The 16,804-nt window shown below is 43.6% G+C and overlaps 2 protein-coding genes across 2 annotated transcripts; both read right to left on the bottom strand.

Annotated features, from left to right (window-relative positions):
- Window positions 1-3,562: 3,562 nt before the first annotated feature.
- C8H1orf52 (chromosome 8 C1orf52 homolog) lies at window positions 3,563-6,542 on the bottom strand. The gene is made up of 3 exons (XM_015636830.2): window positions 6,215-6,542; window positions 5,918-6,125; window positions 3,563-4,737 (listed from the first exon to the last, which is right to left on the bottom strand). The coding sequence occupies exons 1-3, from the start codon at window positions 6,470-6,472 to the stop codon at window positions 4,649-4,651; spliced, it is 555 nt and encodes a 184-aa protein (XP_015492316.1). The 5' UTR covers window positions 6,473-6,542; the 3' UTR covers window positions 3,563-4,648.
- A 1,276-nt stretch (window positions 6,543-7,818) lies between these two features.
- Window positions 7,819-13,688, bottom strand: BCL10 (BCL10 immune signaling adaptor). The gene is made up of 3 exons (XM_015636989.3): window positions 13,549-13,688; window positions 11,198-11,486; window positions 7,819-10,150 (listed from the first exon to the last, which is right to left on the bottom strand). Exons 1-3 carry the CDS (start codon window positions 13,630-13,632, stop codon window positions 9,783-9,785), a joined length of 741 nt encoding a protein of 246 aa, XP_015492475.1. The 5' UTR covers window positions 13,633-13,688; the 3' UTR covers window positions 7,819-9,782.
- Between the last annotated feature and the right edge of the window lie 3,116 nt (window positions 13,689-16,804).

Here is a 16,804-nt window from a genome sequence, read left to right as displayed (position 1 = left end):
TAGTGATCCTTTCTGCAACAGACGTGAAATTAGTCTCTCACATTATCTGGCCTGGTTCCTCAAAACATCCCTCACCAGCCTGTGCCAGAGAGGTTTCTTTTTTACCAAAACTTGACCATGTTCTGCTTCCAACAGAAAGACTCCCCAGTGACTTTTGCTGTGAGCCTGTTGCTGGCAGGGCTGTTGTTTGTTTGGTGGTTTGGTTTGAGGAGAGTGTGTTAATCCTCCCCTGAGAAGTGCTGTGGCTTAGGTTTAACTCCCCATTACACTTTCCTGGGGTTACTCCATATTAATCCTGTATTTGTTTTCATATCAGTCCATCTACAGCAAGAAACATGTGGTGGGAGAAGTTACAGGAAGGGATGGAAAATCAGGGTTTGCTCCAAAGAACAAGTTTACTTTGTCAGAATACAAGAAAATGCAGAGTTCTTGCGCTGCTCACCACTACAGCAAAGCAAATACGTCTTTGTCTTCTGAAGCTACCAAGACTAAAGCATTCTAAAGATGAAGACCACTTCATCTTCTAAATGAAGAGCCCTGATAAAATAATTTGATAAGGACTAAAAATGCTTATCTTCATTCATTGAATTCATTGCATTCTTCTGTCAATCCAGCTCCACAGGCACTGGCTTCCCTGAAAATTCCTGCTTTTTACACAAGTGCCCTGAAGAAAGCAGTTCAAAGGAACCAGCAGCACAAATCCATTCCAATCTCTGCTGGGACTCTGCCTTCCAGCCTCAACTGATCTCTGCACATTTCTAACAATGACACAAATCCTGTGGACTCCTCTGAAGATGATGTTGTTCCTTTTGGTCTGTGATACTCTCAGCATAAAGAACTAGCTCACTGCAATCTTTATCCATCCATTATTCCTGCTACTTCTTGGTTCCTAATGATATGAATTTTAAACTCTTAGAAAGCAGCCCATTGCTACCAACATGTTTGTCCCAGAACTATTCCCTGAGATTCCCATGTCTCACAGGAAGCCTCCAGTGCAATGAAAACATAGCATTTCTTTTCAACAGTTTTCTATATTCTGCCAACATTTTATTGAACAGAAATCCTGCTTTTAATTCAGTCTTGACATTCCGGGACAGCCAGAGCCTGCCCAGCTAATCACTGCCTCTTGCTACATCATTTGTTGAACTTCCCTCAGTCAGTGCAGCCAGAAAATGCCTTTGGCAGTAATGGAATCACATTTCTTAGCAAGGTGCCTCCATTTGCTCAAGGGTTTTCTAATCACATCATATGCTGGTGCTTTTGAGAGTTTTCCTCTGTAAGATTTGCCCTCCTGTGAATTACAGAGGGGCTATCTCTTCCCAAGCATGCCTGTACAGCCATTCCCACTCAGCTGCTGCAAGAGCAACTGGCCTGTCAGCAAGCTCATCTCTGTAGGGCACTGGTACCACCATGCTTGTGCCCAGGGTCCTCGGATTTGTCCAGCTGTTTGGAAAACCTTTCAGATTTTTCCAGTCTTACAAGGAATTGTGGGTGTTCTTAAACAACATTTCTCCAAATGGAACTGCTGCACAGCTGTAGCCATTGCCAGGGTCCCTTTCAACTGGTACAACCATTTATCCTACAGGAACACACAGTTCAGCTGTAATCGTCTCCCATGCTTTTAAGACAGTCCTGCACTGTTCTCACATCCAATCCACACCCAAAGAAAAAGCACAAACATCTGTGAGCAGTGGCCAAACGGGCTTGGATAAAGCTAACACATAAATGGGAACAAGAACCTTTCAAACCTGAAAAGAAAATCCAAATTTTATTGTGCTGAAAGCACTGAAAGCATTGCATCTTTTTGTCTTGATTTTGCCATGATTCTCTAAGATTAGCAAGCTGGCAAAGGAACTTCCTGCCACCAGACTGAGCCAGCACTACACAGCTTCTCTTTCTCTCCAGTGATAAAAACACCTCTTCCTGTGCTGACTCCAGCTTCACAATAAATCACTCTTTAAAGAACACAATACATTCCTCTGGATTTATTTTCGTATTGGCAGCACTAAGCTTATCACATACTATTTGTAAACGAATCAGCACTTCAAGAGCAGTAGTCTTCATCAAGATCAGGAACAGCACAGTAAAGGATGCTTTGCCACAACCCGTCAGCTCTTCTGGGAAGGCGCATTGCCTACCATTACCCTCAACAGCTCTACTTTTATACTAACATTTATTCTTCTTTTCCAGATCATCCTGCATCTCTTGGAAAGCCAAGAACTGCAGCTGCTATTGTGCCCAGCATCTGAAGCAACACAATGTGCTCACTGCCAGTTAATTGCCTTCCAGGCACCATTTTTCTGATTTTGACAATTTTTGAAGAGAATTTCCTCAAATGAAACCTGCATGCATTTTTTACTGTCTTTTTTTCCACCATTACATATAATGATTGTAATCAAATCTGATTCATCATAAAAACAGTAGAATGATTAGTTAACAGAGCACTAATTTTCAGAGGCAATCTTCCCCATTTGTCAGCAGGGGTGTATGTTCACTGCCACGGTCTTCCCTCAAGAGACAATCCAGGATAAACTGTTCTATAGTAAGAGCTATTTTCTGAATATCTGAGCTGTCAGTTTAAGGTTAGTTGGTGTTTACAGAACCAATCTACCCAAATAAGTCAGCTTCACACAGGCTCTCACAGCCTTGTTTCAAATGTCTTACTCCAGAAAAAGGTGAAGAGTTGTTTGTGCCGTTTTTCCTGAACAGGGAATCTGCTATAGTCACTGAAGAATGAAGATTCCCTTAACCTGCAAATAATACAATTAATTGTTCTTCTCCCAGGCTAGACATGCTGCTTTTCTCCTTGGAAAGTGAGTATCACATGGTGTTAAGATCAAGAAAACTGGATACTACATATATCACATGGTCTGAAAACAACAAACAATTGGAAGGGAAACTTCTGAGCTGCCCTGTGGAATAGCAGAGCGAAAAGTAAGTGGACAAAAGTCTCCTTGGTCACAGCAGTCATGGGATGCATCCTATTTCCAGAGCTGGTGACATTAACCTTTAGCTGTAACACTCTTCAAGCAAACAGAACTACTGTAAGAGTCAAAAATGCAGATGGAGTATTTTGAGAAACCCTACAGAGAGCTGGCACTCCATAAGCTTTGCCATGACAGTATCCCTCATCCTGGAGCTTGCCAGGACAGTGTCTGGTATCTGGGTTTGTGCTAGGAAAGGTGGGCATAGGGAACCCTCACCTGTGTCAAGTGCCATTTTCTTAACTGTTTCCAGACTAATGGCACCGAAAGGGGGAATATATCACAGATTTGGCCCCACAGCCTGTGAAACTGGCAAGAAGCAGTTGCAGAGTCTGCAGAGTTGCAGGTAGACAAGGATCCCAAGACAGCACTATCACACTGCCAAGTCTAGAATTGCATAACTTCTTAACAACTTCATATATTCAATAAAAATGAATATGCTTTTCTATATATTGAGGTTAAAAAAAATCTCTTAAAATCACTTAAAAAATATTAACATCATATTAGCACATATGTATACAGAATCTGTTCTGCCAAAGTAAAGCTAGTCAAAGACAGAAGGAAAATAGAAAACACACATTTTTACATTACAATTTAATTACATATATCTCTATTTGTAGGTGCTAATCTCACTGCAGATTTTCTAAGGCACAGAATCTTTATCTGAAAATATACACCAACCTTTACTTCAATCCAGTACAAGCTGGTACCTTTTCATATACAGACCCAAAAACCCATTCAGCACCATACCACAAATGCAACATATACTGACTAGCACTTTGAGAACACTACCATTTGTACTGAAATAAATACAATTTGGCAGCAAAGACTCTATCACAGCTTTGTCACAATTTTTGTCTACATAAATATCTTGATTCTATTTTCTGTTTCAGGAAGAATACATTACATGCTTCAATTCTCCCTCCATCAGTTAGTCTCATGTTTCACTGATGAAAATACCATAACATCTAAATAAATAAATAAATAAATAAATAAATAAATAAATAAATAAATAAAACATTAAACTCCATTTTTAGGTCCATTTTTTTTTTCAGTTTGTAGTTGTGTATTTATTTAAACAAAAAAGCCCTGAGGAATCTGTTAAGTCACATCAGTGAATGGCATATAAAACAGAAGTCATGGCTCCTGTTCACCAAGCATGCAATGCAATATTTATATCACAGATGTTTTCAAATGTAGTTTTATTCCAGTGACTATCTGCAGTTTATACATATATTTAAAAACAACATTATGTGAACATATCACAGACTGGTACCTAAAAAATCTTTAGTACATACTCCTTTATAAAAGGTTTTGACACAATGGAAAAGTCAGTCCAGAAAAACGCATGTTACCAGGTTTCTTGATAAACAAAAGATTGTGAGGCCCTGTAACCTGCATAAGCACAAGTATCCATGGCAATGGATCTCTCTTCTAAATCCTTGTTTCAAATAAACAGGTTTAAATTTTGTTCAGTAAACAAGTTCTACCACAACACCGTCCGTTTAAATTTGTGCTTTCCAAAAGGCAAGCATACTACAGAAAAAAAAATTCCCTACCCAATACGAGGGAGAAATGCAGTAAACATGTATTTGTTTCCCATTCCAGCAGAGGAATCCGAGCTCCTTGAAATTCTCTTTATGTCTAAATCCAAAATGGCCTGCTTATACCTTCTTCTTCTTCTTCTTCGCCTGCTCTCCAGACTCTACTTTACGTTTCTTAGCAGAAGCTGGTTCATCATCTTTTTCACCATCTTTAAGTAAAAGAAAGAGTTAATCAAAGTCAGCAAAGACAGGTTTTTATCTTAAACACCATCCTGTCTCAGAACAACTGAATTAACCACACCTGAGATGGCTGGAAAAAAGACACTGTAGCATTAATTAACAACATCCTCATTTTTGTAATGCAGACAGTATGTGGACAAAACAGGAATGGTTACTTACTACTACCACAAACCACTGCAGGTAACTAAAAAGAGGCTTTATGATACTGTACAGTACCTGTTCCAAAAAATTAGTATTTGACTAGCTAACAGAAAAAGCTAGAAAATGACATTTTTGAAGCAGGAAATAATGTCAAAATCAATTAACCTTTTACCTTCTTCCTTTGCACGAAGGCTAAGAGAAAGGCATAGACAAGGGAAACATATAGAACACATGAAGCAAGACATAAAAACTGCTACTGGGAAAGAACACCCAGAACCAAAAAACATGCAAGACAGCAAAAAAATCCTTCTTTTGGTAAAGCTTTTTTGACAACTTTACCAATGAATGAAAACATTATTGTGTGTTCTGAAAGCCCAGAATTTCTTCTGGTTCTGTTCTTGATTGTTGCTGGCTATTCTTTTTCTCCAGCAATTAACAAAAAAAAAAAAAAAAAAAAAAAAAAAAAAAAAAAAATTCCTCCTACCCATCGAGTATTTCTTTACTTCCTAAATTACCATTGCAGCTTGTACCATCATTGAAAGTGAAGAGGATAGCGAATATTTTCTTCAGCAATCTGTCCCATGGACATCCTATTTGATTCATCTTTTGGATCCCAAGTTTTGCAAACGTTATAAAAATAAACTGACCTATATCTACAACTAAGGTCAACACAGCAGCACCTCAAGCTCTCACACCACCTTCTGTTTCAGTAGCACCATGAACCTGTTGGTTTTATAGTGCTACAGACTTTAATGCTTCCCTGCTAATGACAGCGGGGGAGAGGAGCAGAGAGACTGCTCGAGGGTCTGCGTTGACTCCAGGAAAGCCAGAAGTCCGGCACCGCAGTCCACCCGTCCCTGCAGCCAGGGCGCTCCGCCCTTGGGCAGCGCTGGATGCAGGAGAAGCCAGCAGAGCTTCCTCCGGGCGCAGGGAACCCGCCCGCCCAGCTGGGCTAAGGGAGCACACCCAGCCCGTGCGAGGCACGGCCGCCTCAAGCCAGGGCCTCACCCGACTCCAGGAGCTCCTGCTCCTCGTCCGGCAGGAACTTGGCTTTGCCGGCCTGGCGGGGCGCGTCGTCACCATTGTCCTCGTAGATGTTGGACCACTTTATGGCCATGTCGAGGGCGGGAGCCGGCGGCGGCGGCTTCTCGGGCGGGCTGTAGGTCTCCGGCGGGGGCACGGCGTTGCTCCTCCACACCTTGAACTCCCTGGGGGGCTGTGGGAGAGAGCAGAGCGCCCGTCACAGCGGCCCCCGCGGCTCGGGGCGGCCCGGCGCCGCCTCGGTTCACCCCGCGCCCCACGCACCTCCTCGGGCGCCCGCAGGACGCGGCTCTCCCAGTCGATCTCCTTGTTGAGAGGGTTGTAGAGGAAGGCGGGCGGCTGCGACACCCGACGGAAGAGCTCGTCGGGCGGCGGCAGCCGCGGCCGCCCCGGGCTGCCCCCCGAGGCCGCGCCGGCTCCCGGCGGGTGCTCGTCGGGCTGGGGCTCTTCGGGCTCCGAGTCGGAGCTGGAGCTGCCGTAGGCCGCGAAATAGCCCAGCGGGTCCTCCCCCTCCGCCGCCATGGCGGGGCCGCGCCTCGCACCGCCCGCGGAAACCGCGCCCGCGCCGAGGGTTCCGGGCCGCGGCTGCTCCGGGCCCAGCGGCCCTGGCGGAGGGAGCCGGGGCAGCCGCGGAGGCGGCGCCGCCGGGGCGGGCGGGCTCCTGCCGGGGCGCTTCCCTTCCAGTGACCAGACACCGAACAGCAGACACGAAACCCAGCCAACCTTCATTTCTGCCTTTTCACACCTGCGGGCCTACGTGGAGGGAAAACACGTTTTCCCTAATGTCTGATCACCGGCCCACCTAGGGCAGACACAGCACTGGCCATCACCCGTCAGAAGGAATCTTTACCAAAACAGATTTTTCAAATTTGTTGGACGAAGTACTAGACCTCCCTTGTGATTGACTCCTACGTACATTACTGCATCAGTTGAAGTACTGGTGCTGTTCATTACTGCATCAGGTGAAGTACTGGGGTGAAGCTGAGGCAGGGGAGGTTTAGGTTGGGTATCAGGAGAAGCTTTTTCACCCAGAGGCTGGCTGGGCACTGGAACAGCTCCCCAGAGCATCACAGCATCAGTCTGACAGGTTCAGGGAGTGTTTGGACAATGCTCTCAGGCACAGGGTGTGACTCTCGGGGATGCCCTGTGCAGGGCTGGGAATTGGATTCGGGGGTCTTCGTGAGCCCCTTCCAACTCAGCATATTTTATGATTCTATATTCAGATTACTTATACTACCATAAGCAGGAAAATATCTGAGGAAGGGGTTTTGGTTTTACTATGATCACTTGCCATACTAGTAAAGGTAATAAACCATATCCAGCTGACCTCATAATCAACACAAAGATCATTATTTTGAAGTAAGCCCTAGACACAAAGTACAATGAAAACAAGCACTGAAGTGAGACACCACAGTGCCTGCCACATTTGCAAATTCTTTTTTGAGTCATGCTTCTCAGCACTCAAAGTTTTTGTTTCTCCCCTGCTATTAATAAAAATAAAAATCTTAATTTAAGAATGAAATCAAGACACACTCTTCTCACATCCGTAGGAAGCTGAGCAATAGAGTCACTTGAAAAAAAAGCAAGAATCAGGTTAGTAATAGTAGTCACGAACTGCAGAAACTACTTAAGCAGCAGAGCTCTTGATTTCACATGCATGTTTTCCTTACAGACTGCTCTTGGTGCAGCCCTATGGGCACAGGCAGTTCACATTAAGTCAGTCTTTCCACCAAAGACAAACCTCTCTATAAAGACAAGGAGAACAAAAGCCTCCTGCACACACAAAACCAAAACCACACACAAAGGTAACGGTATGAACTGCTCTTGCAACCTGTGCATCTTAAAAATGAGAAGCAGGCAGAAAAACAGGCAATTATACAAAAGAATTTATTCCAAAAGTTGTGATAAAAATAAGTTTTAAAAATGCACATTATAAACAATTGGCATGATAATACATTCACTTGAGGTCTCAGGTTCATTGGGAGTGGTCCCTGCAGAGCTGGCTCCCTGCAGGCTGCACACCGTGGGCAGGATGGGGAGCAGCGAGGCAGCCTCCACCCTGAGCTGATGCATTTTCTCTGTTAAAGCCAACCCTGCTCACTCTCTTCTCTTTACAAGAACCCAGGAAGGGACTCCAATCTAAGCACAGCTCTTCATGTGGTTACAGTGGGCATTTACACAAATGACTTTTTAGATGCCCCAAGTATGTGCAGCTACAAATTAAGTTAATGGAAGACAGGGAGTTCATCCTATCCTTAATCTCATGTTAAAGAGAAAACTTTGGCTTGCATATTTAGGCACTTTGTTTCCAGAGTACCATCTAACTGAAGCAGTTTCACTGAAAAACATTTTCACTGTCTGGACAGTCTAAGATTGTAGATGTAGAGAAGAAAAACAAAGATTTTTTACAAACACATCTTTCTCACATGTAAGATGTTCATATACTCAGGATGGAGTGTAGTTGAACATTTCATTTTATTTTGATCTACTTCCAAAACCAGAATAATAACGAAAAACAATTATAGAGACTATACTGAGGTCCTGCAGGTGGCCTGTCTCCACAAGAGGAGAACAGTTTAGTAATATTACCCGTGTGTGCATTGGAACGGCATTACATGGCTATACACAGTATGAGAGCCAAAATAATTTAGGGCCTTAAATACAAACCCACCCTTTGATATACTGAAAACATCCCATCACTTTGAAGTGTACTACTGCAGAACACAACTGTACACATGTCAAATTAAGAATCCACCAGGTCATTTTGAAATGATAATAGCCACCTGCACAAAAGGTAGGCTACAATTCGAGTATGAGAGGAAATCAGGATGTTACATGGTGGCAAGAAATGAGAACCTTCCCATGTTGAAACAGTTTAAAATGCATTTGACTCCAAACAATTTGAAATGTAAACCTGTCTGTCTGCTTTGAAGAGGAGGTATCTGAAGTGCTCTATTTCCAAGAGTCCTTCAGGCAGGGATACTTTCTTGTCACACAACTTCTCCTCCACTTCCCAAGGGGGACAAAGCATACAAGCTTTGTTCCTTAATAGCATCCTACAATAATGTTTTCTTACAGCCCTCATGATGCCACTAGAGCAGTCTACATTCCTTTTCCAGTACTAAAGAGAATTTATATTTAAAGTGCATCTCAAATCAGGAATCTTTAACTAATATACAAGAAGAATATGCCAAGGCCTGCAGAAGTGTATTTGCGATACTGATGCCTTTTGATTTATCAGTAGGACAAAGTTCACACAAGGAGAAGACTCCTTGCTAATAAGCATGGATTTGGCCAGAATTGTGAGGTTTTTTGCAAATGGAGCAGCACACACATACATGGAGAGCAGAATTTATCCCAGTGAGAAACATTTAACTTAAATGAGTTTAAGCTTTTTGGTAAGCAAGCTTAAGCTTTTAGTTCAGATTTTTTTTTCCATACTCAGTACTTTTCCTAACCATCTTTCCCAGTTTGCCATCACAGAAACATTAAGAAAAGCTGATTTGTTAGTTTCTATAGAAAGAAAACCCCATTTGTTCTATCATTCCAGCTGAACTATCTACAACTAAATGTGAAATCTTTTACACATTGGTTTAAAAAATCAAACATTTGCAGGTATAATGCCACAATATTTTGAAAAAAGCTCCCTAAAGAACAAAACAAACAAAAAAAGTCAAGCAGCTCCAGCATTATACAATTACAAAATTAAAACAGGAATTGCATAGATTATTTCCTCTAGTTTTTCTAACAGTTTGAAAACATTTTTTAGCCTTTATGAGACATCACACAAAGTTTCAGTACCATTCAGATGAACAGACAAAAGTCACTGTGTTCATTGTGGTTGAACAGAACGTGACCTTAAAGGCAAAAAGCAATTGTCACTTGAACTAGTACATGGCTCTTGCTGGTCTGACTCGAGCTCTGGGGGCAGTGGGGGTGCACCAGGGTCTCCAGGCCCTGGGAGGGTGGCTGAGAAAACACTGCACTGTGAATTTCCCATCTCTGCAATTGGTAAATTCATTGAATGAAGAGAGACAGCAGACACAAATGCAGCGGTGCTATAATCTTCTTCTGGGTGATGTATCTGGGTAGATTCCTTGTCTTTTGTTTTATCAAAAAAATTTGATTCATCAGAAAATGATCTAGAAAGATTATTTGTTCCTCCATACAGTGAGGTCATACAGGTGCTGCAGCTTAGACCTAAGACAAAAAAACAGATACTGGATTTAGTTACAATATGGGCATGTCTTAAAACTCTGGTTTAATATCAGCAAGACTGTCAAAGATCAATTGTCTGTATTTTTAACAGAGTAACCCTTCATCTCACCTGTGACATCCAGAATTCCTGACAAACTAAACAACAAACATGTAGGTCATCTAGCTGATGTGAATGGTTTCTCTGTACTTAGTACCAGATAGCACTTGACAAAGATGCACCGTAACTTAAAGGTCTGTTTAGAAAGTCACTTTAGCCTTTTGGCCCATCTTTTTATTTTTCTCACTGTGTTCTTCAAACTTTTAAGAGCTTCACTTGATGATTCTGCTCCAAAGTGGACAGCATTTGAAGGCTATTTTACCTGAAGCCAGAGAAAACCTCAGGCCCTTCATCTCTACGGTTAAAACATACTTTTTTCTTTCTTTATTTGCCTTTTGATGAGTGTGGAAGGGGAAGTAAACACTTTTGGTGTAGAAAGCCTATACTTTCTTCCTCTGCCTTAAAATATAATCACACATAGTCACTTTGAGGTTTGGGTGTCAACAAAACCTCTAAGCCTGTATGAAAAAACACACACGTGTATTTACAGTGTCTCCTTTTAAGCTGTGGCATTGAAGACATACAGGGGAACTCCCCTCAAGCTGCATTTGCTAGCACATCTTTTGCTGAGGCACAAAGTTTAACTAAACCAGAGCATCCTGCCACTGCAGCAAATAGCTTCAAGAGAAATGCAGGATGGAATATAACCACCTACTTTTGAAAAGCAAAAATGAAATGTGAAGACGGATTTATCCATCATAACAACACAACAGGGGTTTTTTTGCAACTTGTTATTTATGATGGATGTATTCAGATAGTAAAAAGCCAGGATACATGCATTAGGATACATGCATGTTCTCAAACACAAACTGGTGATATTTCCAAACATGTTGTTCCAAATACCAGAGGAAGACTTTTAGTTTTGAATTTTAATTTTGCATACCCTCAAAATAAAAATTATGTCTTACACAACATTATTAAAAAATTGTTACCTTTAAGAGCTTCGAGCTTTTCATTTTTGACTTTCAACACTACATCGGTTATCTTTTGTAACAGGAAGTTTTGTGTTCTTTCTCGTCTGATAGATTCAATCAAAGTATCTAGTCCTTTTGGATTTTCTGCTAAGTAATCCAGTAACTTCCCAGTTTTTTTCCTACTGGAAGATCGAGCAGAAATTTCTTCTGTGTCCTCTCTAGTGAGTATTTTCTTAGAACGTAGGTAATCAAAGTGTCTCTCGGCTATGATTTTGTCACACAGGTAAGGACGCATCCTCTCTAAAGCCTGAAAAATAAAACAAACTAGTATTAATCAACATTTCAAATTATTCAGAAGCCTGTCCTTGGAATCCATGTGATTTTGATACAGGTTAGCAAATTAATTTCTAAGGCTGCCATTGTGTTACTTAGTTGAGATTTTTTTTGGTGCAAAAAAAATTTAAAAACTGTTACCTAATTATTGCTTTCTTAACTCTTTGACTGAACTCAGGAGTTCCAATGCTTGTTTTAAGAAATAAGGTGACTACTTATAGAAAATGTGATTACATAAGGTCTGAGGTTAGCACATTTCAAAACAGTCAAGTAAAAATGAAATTATATCAAACAGCACCTGCTCACTTTGTCTACAGATACACCTATTTTCACTGATTGCCACATTTCCATACTGATTGTATCCTTGAGGCACAACTCCAAAATACTGCAGTTACTGATGTTTTCTGTACATTGAGCAAAAGCAGTCTCAGAGCAACAGCATGTATGCACTCACAGTTCAAAGGGTTTGTAAATAAACCCCACCATTGACAAGTTAAACAAGTTACTGACATCCAAAATACACAAATAAATTCATCCATAAAGGTAAATCCTCCCAACAACATTAGTGTCTGTGTTTTGTCTTTTGCAACCCTAACCTATTGTATGAGTGATTTTACACAGTTCACCCTCATGCTTCTCAGCTCTCAACTGCAAGACTCCAGCCTTTATAACTCCTCCTCAACACGAGCTTGCCCAGACCAAAATGTCCTTGCCAGTTTTAGCTTCCTGAGGTGTGCTCTCCCCTAACACACACAGCACCCTGGCTTGCAGGGATCCCATCAAAGGTACCTGAACAGCTCTGAGAGAGCTGAGTGAATTTACACTGAACCAGGACGTTGGATTGTGAAGCCACAACATTTAAAATCTGAGTGCATAAGCCCTGAAGTCAGATTTATAAGACTGCATTTTGATGGTAAAATGAATGTTGTTTCTACCTAAGGTTTCCATCCTTTCTCCTCCGAATACTTTGGGAGAACCTCTAAGATTAAGGGCTGAAGTGCCAATCATGCACTTCTAGGAGAGGCACCCTTGAGTTCAGTCACTGACCCAGACTAACATATTTGTCATGTTATACCTGTATTGTCTGACTCAAGTAGTTTTTACTCTTTTTTGGTGTAACTACCCAATGCCAGCTATTGCAGTATTAGCCTGTCATTCCACAGAAACGAGTACTAGCTTGAAAAACATGTCTCATAGAACTATGACAAAGCATTTAAAGGAAATCACATAAGCATAAAGCTAGAAAGAAACAAAAAACAAACTTGAAGGAGTCTTCACTGCACTTTAAAAGAACATAGAAAAACACCAATGAGTCAAACATAAGACACTGTAAATTACAAACTGAACCACGGATAGACAATAAATAAACAATAAACTGTGATTTTACTTTTTTTTTTTTAAAACAAGCAATCACAAGCAATCACTTGTTGAGGTTGGTTTGCACATTGCTTCCCAATCTCACAATGAGATAAATTAATCCAGAACGAATCTGGATGAAGTCTTCCCTCAGATTCCAGACATCAGTGAGTAAGTATAGGGGAAAACCCAGGAAAATATAGAACAATAAGCCTCAATAAAAAAATATCTAAGTACACTTAACGAATAAACCCACGCTTTCTAAGAAAGAACTTTATTGGCACCACACACAATTTCAGCCAAGCTCTGGGTACCACGTTACTCGTCCCGTCTGCCTCCTGCTGCGCCTCATCGCGGCGCCTCAGCGGGAGAGCCGAGCCCTCGCAGCTCTGCCCTTGGAACCCGCAGGGCTGGCGGCTGCCAGCAGCACAGCACGGCCGGGACTCGGCCCGAGCACCGGGACAAGTGCTCGCGAGTCACGATCAGCCTCACACCGGCGGGACCCCGGAGGGCACAGCCATGCCCGAAATTCCCCGCCGCCTTCCCGGAGGCGCCGCCGGGCCGGTGCCGTCCTCCCGCCCGTTCCCACAGCGCTTCCGCTCCCCCGCCCGCGCACGGGCCCAACTCGCCGCTCCGCGCCCGGGCCGGGCACTCAGCCCCCGGCCCCGCCCGCCACTTACATCCTTCTTCACCTCCGCCATCTCGTCCTCCGTCAGCGGCCGCCCCACGCCCCCCGAGCTCGACCACGACCCCGGGCCCTCCATAGCGGAACCCCCGCGGCGCCGCAGGGGAAACCCGCGCGGGGCGGTGCTTCCGCCCGGGCTCCGCCCCCGACGCCTCAGCCAATGGGCGCTCATGGTCTGAGCTACGCTCCGCCCCCAGCCTGCTCCGCCAATGGGCGCTCAGGACGGGCGCTCCGCCCCGCCCCCGGGGCGCTCGAGGCCGCTGTGGCCGCACAGGCCGGACCAGGCGGGGCTCAGCCGCCGCGGGAGTGCCGGGGTGCGGGCCGGAGGTTCTGCTCTCCGGGGGTGTAAGGCAGCCCCTCCGCTAAGGGGTTTGAGCGTGGCAGCGGTGTCGGCTCCCGCAGCTCCCGGCGCGTCGTGCCAGCGGCTTTAGGGTGCAGGGCAGCGCGGGGGGCCCGCAGCGTTTGGGAAGCGGCGGAGTTACGCCCCCTCCGCTGCACGGGGCTGTGCCCCAAGGCAGCAGCAGGGGGAGCCGCCTCCCCGGGGAATGGGAGCACCTGGAACTGCAGTAGTCCGTGTTCCTTCTTGCAGCTGACACCGGGGGAACTCGGGCTGTTCATGCGCTCCTAAAAACTTTCGTTTCAGCAGATAAACACGAACATAAAGCAGAAGAGATCAACACTAAGATTTGCTGCCAGTAAGGAAAACCGGCCAGTTTTATGGTAGCTTTACAGTTTTGTAAAGTTTTTGCTTGACATGCTTTGTTAATGTAATAGTACTTAAAATACTAAATGTGACAATACCTATTTTACAGTGCTAGCAGTCCCAGCTTTAAAATAAACACGAAGATCCTGCCCAGAACACTTGAACAATAAAGGACTAGGCACCTCACAGGAGTGATTTCTGAAGAACTGGGTGTTAAAATAAGGGCCAATCCCCAAACTGGTTGTCAGGGGACACCCAGCCAGCTCCGTTCCCTGCCCCACTGCAGAGGTCACCTCTGCTCAGTGAAAGCTCTTTCAGACCCACCCTTGCCACGCAGCCCTGATTGCTGCTCGTTTGGGGTCACACCTTTGCTCAAAGCCCAGGACCTCCTTTGTGTTATTCCTGCCTCAAGAAGCCTTACTTTGCTGTAGTGCACTTGAATTTCTCAAAGCTGTGTACCTCTGCAAAGTAAACTATTTATCTTGCATTTTCCTGCTCAGAGGGCTGCAGGGCAGACCGTTTTTTTCCAAGTTCAAGTGCCTATGTTGATTCTCCCCAATCTGCGCTATGGCTCCAAAATACATGGAAAACTTTCAGCTTCTCTGATGCTTCCCAGAGAACTGATTGTGGCACTTCTGAAACAGAGCCAGGCATCTTCCCAACCCCTGACTCCCACCCTTGTTTATTAAATCACATGCCTTTCAGCTCTTCCTCTTCAAGGTGAGTTATATTGTGGACTTTGCTGGCTCCATACAACACTGCCGATAAAAACATCTGTCATGCATTCTGGATTTAGAATATTTGTTAATAACCTTGCTCAGCAAGAGGTGCAGTTCAAAGCCATGTGATGTCTGGAGGGTTAGGCTGCTGGTTCCCGAGCCGTGTAGGAGACAAACTGGAATGATTTAACTTCAGCAGTCAGGAAGAGAGCATGTGGTTAGAGAATACAAGAACAGAATCTGTTTTAGCAGACTTAATGCCAAAACACCCTACCAGGATTTAATGGTCCAGGCAGCAGGAAGAAGGCTACTCTCTGCATGAAACTCATTTCAGGAGAGTAACAGCCACTTGATACTCAGAAGTGAGCCTCAATGTAGAGTGAGTTAGGCATCGTTTCCTTCAAGGCATCTGGGAAGATTTTGGACATTGCATTGTTTTATGAGTATGTCCATATGTAATGTCCATCTAACATAAATTTTGAAAACTGTTTATAAGCCAGAGGTTTTTACAAAATTCCCTGTGAAGGCAAAGAAAGTGTTGTAACACTCATAGTTTCCAGGAGGTCAGTCAGCTTTTCAGAGCTGTGACCGGCTTCAGGTTTTTTCCCCTTCTGCCCTCATTGATCAAGCCTTCTCCAGGCAGCAGGTCCTCACTGCTGAGCAGGGGCCTCTCCCTGGAAGTTTCATTTGCTCCCATCCCATTCTCCTCCTGATCCTTGCTCAGGGATCTGGGTCCTCAGGACAAGCCCCTTCTGGAGCTGGCAGGACAGCCCAGCCTCTGTGAGAGCTGTGGGACTCTACACCACAATTCCTTAGGGAGGAGGAAGAAGAAAGCTGCCAGGCAGAGAGAAGGGAAGGAGTTTGGTTTAGCTACAGATTGATAGCCCTTTCCAAACTCAACAGATACCAGCAGAAATCAATGGCATGTTTCAGCTACTAAGTCACAGCAATAAACCTACAGGTAATGAATTTTTGGGGGTGCAGTTGTTGACAGCATCAGAATGTCTGGGCTTTATGATGCAGGAGATGGAGACCAATGTTTTTTAAGCAGTATGTACTTAGAGTGGGGACTGAATCTGTATATTCAACTGTAAATTCTATACTTGATGAAGTAAAATCCTACAGCTGAGTTATGCTCAGAACACTCCTTGTTAAATTACCATGACTTTGTTTTTTTCAGGTTTGATAATCTATGAGAAACTTCTTAATGTGGCAAGTGGGTGTGGCTTGTCTATATTCTAATTTTTAATCATTGCCATTTAGAAACAAATTCAAGTAAATTGGTACCAACTCTCTCCTGTAGACATGGGTACCATGTAAATGAAGTAGTTTAAAATATAAATTGCATCACACCAAATGTATTCACATTAGGCAAGCACTGAATTAAATACATTAGTATAAAAATCCAACTTTTAGCTGGTGTTGAAAAATCAGTATAAAGGCTGTATTTAGATTCTTTGTCCCTGCTTCTCTGGCAAGGAGAATAATAGATTATGGTTTGTTTAAAGTCCTATTATACTAGCAAAATACAGTTTGAAAATGATCTAATTATTTTGCCACAGCTTATTAATGAATTCCTACTCTGTTAAATTATCTTGGGTTTCTTAAAAAGCTAAAAGAACTTGGAACAACTGACTCCTGGACTGCCAGGAGATGGCACTGATGGCCCACGAGCCCTCACACACACGTGCATGGAGTAACTGAACTGCCTCCCCAGCTCTTGAATCCTGATATTGCAACCTGCTGGCAATTAGAGCCCAAGGGTGCAAGCAGAGAGTAGCCCCACGTGCACTATTTGTAGCACACACCAGGAAGGATTTAGACATAAA

Source organism: Parus major, chromosome 8 (assembly GCF_001522545.3).
Source record: "Parus major isolate Abel chromosome 8, Parus_major1.1, whole genome shotgun sequence".
Lineage (NCBI taxonomy): Eukaryota > Metazoa > Chordata > Aves > Passeriformes > Paridae > Parus > Parus major.
Note: the sequence above shows the minus strand (reverse complement) of the source record. Positions and strands in the feature narration are given on the sequence as shown.

What these genes read in the sequence shown, in the direction of transcription:
- C8H1orf52 (XM_015636830.2), bottom strand. Translation starts at nt 6,472, where the DNA reads ATGGCGGCGGAGGGGGAGGACCCGCTGGGCTATTTCGCGGCCTACGGC. An exon ending in TCCTGCGGGCGCCCGAGGAG is followed by an intron (nt 6,126 to 6,214) that starts GTGCGTGGGGCG and finishes TCTCTCCCACAG; the next exon opens with CCCCCCAGGGAGTTCAAGGT. An exon ending in GCAGGAGCTCCTGGAGTCGG is followed by an intron (nt 4,738 to 5,917) that starts GTGAGGCCCTGG and finishes TTTTACTTAAAG; the next exon opens with ATGGTGAAAAAGATGATGAA.
- BCL10 (XM_015636989.3), bottom strand. Translation starts at nt 13,632, where the DNA reads ATGGAGGGCCCGGGGTCGTGGTCGAGCTCGGGGGGCGTGGGGCGGCCG. An exon ending in TGGCGGAGGTGAAGAAGGAT is followed by an intron (nt 11,487 to 13,548) that starts GTAAGTGGCGGG and finishes TTTATTTTTCAG; the next exon opens with GCTTTAGAGAGGATGCGTCC. An exon ending in AAAGCTCGAAGCTCTTAAAG is followed by an intron (nt 10,151 to 11,197) that starts GTAACAATTTTT and finishes TTTTTGTCTTAG; the next exon opens with GTCTAAGCTGCAGCACCTGT.